Raw genomic sequence first — 5977 nt, 5'->3', positions numbered from 1 at the left:
CGTCAATAAGTATTTTGCTACATTGTGTGAGAAGGTTTCAGGATCTTTACTGTTTTATTGGCAATTCTTCAAGAAGCTTTCCTGTAATTATGGTTTTGATGTGAAATTTCCAATGCAGTGAGTGGCTCCTGTTGGTAGTGCATGATAATGTGCTAGTGCAGAATTATAGCCAAAAAAATAACAACCCTGATACATTGGAAAAACTGACAACACTAGTTATGATATAATGTTTGATTTTTTTTTCCTGCACTTAGTATCCCGTGTTCCTCTTGTGGCATATTTACAGAGAGGAAACTAACATTAGTAGTTTATAAAATGTCAAAATTCAACAAACTAGTTTTGCTATACTTTTTGCCTACCTGAAAGGTTAATTTGCTTAGGCAGTAATTGTTCCTTGTTCTGCTTAGTTATTCAGAAGGTCACCTCTTTTACTGCCAAGCTGCTAACATCTAAAAATGCTGGAAAAACTTCATAAACTAGTCTAACTAGCTGTGATTATTTTCTCCCTTAAAAAGAGAACCTTGACTCTGGGGTTTTTTCCTAGAACAGCCAGGCCAACCTTTTTTCTCAGATGTACAACAAATTAGCCTCACACCCTACTCAAGAGCTATTTCTATCCCATTCCCTTATCTGATCTGTTGATTTCTTCTCCCTGACCAAGCTCCCCTTGCCGCTTGTGGCAGGCACCCATGTTGCAGTTCTAAAGCATGTTTTCTCTTTATATTTCTTTACTCATTTCCAGTTCATATCTAAATGGCAAAAGGTGACTTTTCTTAATGATTACCAGGCAGAGATTACTACTGAGAATAGGAGATCAAGGGGATGAAATGATTTTTATGGAAGTGGTTCAAAATCATCCCCCAGGCAGTCATTCATTAATGCTTATGTGGCTGCATTCATTGGGGGTCTCTGGATCTCACCAGAAAAAAACCCCCAAACAGGTCAGAATAGGAAGTACTTTGTAATGAGAGAAGGTTAATTTGTCTATACACTGTTGCAGGCTGCATCAAGGACTCTGTAGACTCCAACCTTTGAGATTTTGCTCAGTGCATCACATATATCAATCTCTCACCTTCCATCTCCCCCAAAGACAATGGCTGGTAGAAGGTTTGCTCCATGATTGACTGTTTTATTCCCCACAGGTGCAAGTAGGTCATGATTACAAAGATTACAGCGGGTGAGTCAGGCATGGTATAAAAACCCACCACAGGGCAGTAGCTCTGCCTATGCTGCTGTAGGGATGAATTAACAATTTCATGGCAGTGTATCCAGCTGGGTCCTCTGACCTAAATGCTGGTGCTGATGTGAAGACTTCCTACAGTGAAAGCCTACTACCAGTACCAGAAGGTGGGTAGTTGTTGGGTATATATTTAGCTAATTCTGTAACATCTTTCTTGCTACATTCCTAATTTCTGAAGATCTTTGACTGGTTATATAAGCTTATTGGACATGTAAAACCCACACTACAAGTCCATAAAAAGAGCTGCTTTTTAATTATTTAGGAAATGGATGATCCTACTAAGGGTTTTATGGAAAAGAGCCTGGTGTAGTCTAACAACTGACTCTGTGTGGGCTGGAGCTAAATTAATCTTCTCTGTCTGGGGAAAAAAATGACTGTCATTTGGAAAGTTTTCAGTGTGTTGTTTTAATTCAGCAATGTGGGATATGATACTGCTTTTTCTTCCCAAGGGGAAATCCCCTGGGGTGTCCTCCCTGAGACCAGGAAATATATCATAGTGCTGCCTGTTGGTATAGATAGGAATAATCCTTGTTTAGAGGCTTAAAAATCATCTGTTGCAATTGTTTGTGTGTGATGCTTTTTTGAACAAGCATGCTCAGTCAAGATCTTTGGGAGAATAAAAACAAGCCAGACAACAGCAGTAAACAAAACTGAGGGGAGAGGTTTGCTGCAGTTCACCTGAACTGCAAAAAACTAAGTACCTACATGTTGTAAGAGAACTGGACTACAAAAGTATTATTTTTCTTCAAATAGCTATTTTTTTTTCCTACAAGACATCTTTATTTATGTTAACCCAGCTGTTTATAGGTGCAGAGGCCCAGATGGCTTTCTCCTACTGATCTGAATAAGATTTAGATACCCAAACACCTTCTAAGAATCTGGAGCTTTAGAGTCTTGTAATGTATTTAGCTAGCAACAATAGTGCCTGTAAAGTGGGTGCAGTCCTTGGTTGCTACTAACAAATAGAGCTGTGTCAGCATTCTTGCATTTACATTGAAATTATGATGGCAAACAGCAGGAAGAATAAAAAGATCAGCAATATTCTCATTTTCCCCATCCCCCTACTTTAACCACTTCTTGGCTAATTTCTTTAACCAACTATTTCACCAACTAATTTTAAGTTTGACACCCCTGTATTAGTGTTTATCTGGTCCAGATAAGTGGCATGGGGCCACTCTGCACTGGGGCCATGGACCCCTCTCCCCCAGCATACCAGATCCAGCAGCTGCTCCAGAGGGCCTGAGACCTGTGCTGCATACAGCGAAGATCTCTGAGCAGCTGGAATAGGCTGCACATGTGGCACAGTCTGGCTGGAGCAGCAATGAGAGCAGTTTTGGGATCCATGCCCCATGCTGCATACCTGGCTTGGATAGAGCAGGCAGCATGTGTGGTACAGTCTGCCCAGGATGACTGCTGCTCTGGCCAGACTTGTGCTGCATGCAATGCCCGTTCTGGCTGCTCTAGGATCTGCACTGCATGCAGTGTGGGTCCCAGACTGGAAGGAGCCACCCCTGGACCAGGGATGTTGGGAAGAGGGGAGAAAGGAGAGTATCTATGGACTGGATCTGGCCCTGTGCTGTGCCCCATGTGGGTCTATAGAAAGCTAGGGTTAGAAGGGACCTCGGAAGGTTGTCTAGACCAACCCCTCGATCAAAGGATGATTGTCCTAGCCAAAGCTTTATCCAGCCAAATTTTAAAAACCTTCAAGGATGGAGCTTCCACCACCTGTGGCTATCCTCTTCTGGGGTTTTCTTTCCTCCTAGTGAGGAAAATTCTTCTTAATATCTAACCTAAACTTCTCTTGCTGCAATGTTGCTTCTTGTCTGCCACCCCTGAGAACAGACTAGCTCCATCCTCTTTCTAATCCCCCTGCAGGTAGTTGAAGGCATGCTAATGACTCAATCAGCTTCTTGTCCACTGTGACCCCCCCCCCCCAGTCCTTTTCTGCAGAGCTGCTGCATGTGTAGGATTGTTCTGTCCCAAGTGCAGCACTTTGCACTTGTCCTTGTTGAACCACACAGGATCCCTTTTGGCCCAATCCTCCAATTTGTCCAAGTTGCTCTGAATCCTAACCCCACCTTCCAAGGTATCTACTACTTCCTACAGCTTGATGTCATCTGCAGACTTGCTGTGGGTGCACTGTATACCATCTTCCAGGTTTATTGCTGATCTGTTTTCCCACTTAACCATAAGTGTGAGAAATCAGTAGAAATAAGAGATGGAACAGAGGGTGGGTTAGTTGGCTGCTTTTGTTTTATGTATGTTTCTGGTTTTGTTGTTGTTTTTGTTTTTTAAATAGTGCCATGCCTTATTAGGGAACTGATAGTGAAAATAGCTTTGTGACCTCTCTGTGCCATCAGCTGTTTCTGTAGAAAGCTGATCTACTGCCTCTTTAAATCCCATAATAAGCCTGAATAACATCTATAAATTTCTTTTCTGTAGTTGTGACAAATCATTGAACACATTTAGAGGCATGAGCTACATTGCACAGCAGTGTTTCCTTCTGTCTTCTCTGGGTGAGCCGCACTTGTAATCCTGGAGAAAAGAACTCTGTCCGTGCAAATTCAGAATTGTGGAATATTTGTGTATTGTGCACTGTTGCTCATCTTGTAGCACTAGATAATTCCTATAAGTATTCCTTTCTGTGAACTCCCTGCTAGACTTATTTTTCTACAAAAACTAGCCTGTTCACTTTAAAGCTCTAGAGTGCTAACGGGCTTGTATCCAAAGAGATGTTGTAACATCCAAAATGGATTGGTCACGCAGTCTGCTGGTCATCCTTACCAAAATCCATGGTAATTACTGTGAATTTTTTCTCCTTGTAGTCTTTCTGCTGTAGTATGGTTTGTTTGGTGTTTTGCTATATTGAAATGCCTATATAAATGGTGTAGTGGAGCTGGCTGGACTGCAAAATAGTGTTTTCTGTTGTGGACCTCTGGGCTGTCTCTTACTGCATGGGAGGCTTTTAATGAGAGTAAATACAAAAGAATTATGATTCTTATGCCACTTCCATTGTTTTGTAAACTTACCCTTTAACAGTACCAGTGCATATGAACCTTCTTAATGTACTGCCAAAAGCCACAGCAAGCAAAAGCTGCATGCAACAGCAGCAGCTGAATAGCTTTTAACTCTTTTTAGAACATTTAGAAGCAGTAGTAAAATCATTTTGAGACCCATTGGAGAATGAGCTGCTTTCCCTGTCGCCAACTTCTCAGCGAGATGCATTAGAATAAAGAAGTTGTATTTAGGGACCTACTTTTAATTGTGGTTCTGCAAATTTCACAGAAACCACAAAAATGGCAATCTCCATGATTGCCGTGAAAAATGGCATTGGCTGTGAGTTCCAAAGAAGTCCATAGATGTTATGGTCAGAAAGGACCTCAACAGATCGAGTCTGACCTCCTCCCTAGGCAGGAAAGCATGCTGGAGTCAGATGATCCCAGCGAGATGCCTATCCAGCCTTCTCTTAAAGACCCCCAAGGTAGGGGAGTCAACCAAGCCCCCTCCCCACCTCCACATTTAAAAATAAATTAAATGATGGCTCCCCTTGCTGCTGCTATGGCCTGGCCTCCTAGCCCACTGGGTGGGGAAGGTATCAGCTGCTGGGGTGGCATGAAGGGAAGCAGCTTTGTTTTGCATGGTTCATGAGATTTACTATCTTTGGAAAAGCAGCTAACATTAGTGCCTACCTGACCTACTCAGTTTAGATAAGGAACTAAAGAAAGTGGTACAAATGGTTCATAACAAAGAATTATGATCCAAGTGACTGCTTGCATATCGAATGAAAGTGCACAGTTTTTGTGTATCATCCATTAATAATGAAAATAGCTTCGCACTTCCAAATCAGTTATTAAAAACTGAACAAAAAATGGTGAAAACATGAATGATGGATTTAAATAGGCTTGGTCAGAGCTACTGGTGAAATTATGTGCAGAAAATGGGTATGTTGCTATGATTAGTAGAAACTAGGCAAGAAGGCATCTGGGAGATGCTTGGGGAAGAGGTGATCTACAGTTTGACGAGAGAAAATAGTGCTTGCGGCTAATGCTGTTCTCCTTATTTTGGAACCCCCCCCCCCTTTTTTCTTCTGCATTAGAAGTGACTGAGTGACTCTCTTCAACATTGTTTCAGAAAATTGTGTTGTTAAATTCCCTACTCTTATGCTTACACAAACACTGCATCTAAAATTAAACACCAAAAGATTAACTTGCACTTCTGTGATACAATACCATTTTATATTGGTATACTTCACTGCAGTCTGAAGTTCTGGCTTTCGACCAAAAACAGAAAGGAATAGTAATACAGAATTAACTTGCTAAGGAAAACAATTTAATGTGTTGAACAGAGTCTTCTAAAGAGACTTCTATAATGGCATAGTTCTGGAGAGCAAAATAGCAGCTTTTGTTTAATTTTAGATGGTGTATTTGTGGTCTAACATACAAATATGGAACTGAATAAAACAAAGTATGCCAGTTGCTCTGGTATTGTTGATTGTTTCTATTCTTTGCCCAAGTGCAGATCTGAAGTGTGTGTTTGTTTGTTTGTTTGTTTGTTTGGGAGCAGTGTTCCTCTTAATGACAAAAGACATGTACTTTAGACTGTATTCCTAGTTATAAACAACTCAAGAAACTACCTCTGCTTTGATAAGTCTGAATAAGAAGCCTTTTCATAGATTTTTCTTGTGGGGCCTGCTGGTGTGCTTCCTCAGAAAAGCAGTAACTTGTATAACCTGCACTG

General features: G+C 41.2%; 1 protein-coding gene across 1 annotated transcript in view; it reads left to right on the top strand.

Moving 5' to 3' along the window:
• Nucleotides 1–1240: 1240 nt before the first annotated feature.
• Nucleotides 1241–5977, top strand: part of LOC109313944 — a 47002-nt gene continuing 42265 nt past the window's right edge. The window contains exon 1 of the mRNA XM_019540842.1: nucleotides 1241–1347. Coding sequence (XP_019396387.1) covers nucleotides 1257–1347 — 91 coding nt within the window. The 5' untranslated portion in view covers nucleotides 1241–1256. The remainder of the gene's footprint in view (nucleotides 1348–5977) is intronic.

The sequence above is a fragment of the Crocodylus porosus genome, unplaced genomic scaffold (genome assembly GCF_001723895.1).
Source record: "Crocodylus porosus isolate Cpor-Errol unplaced genomic scaffold, CroPor_comp1, whole genome shotgun sequence".
NCBI lineage: Eukaryota > Metazoa > Chordata > Crocodylia > Crocodylidae > Crocodylus > Crocodylus porosus.
Note: the sequence above shows the minus strand (reverse complement) of the source record. Positions and strands in the feature narration are given on the sequence as shown.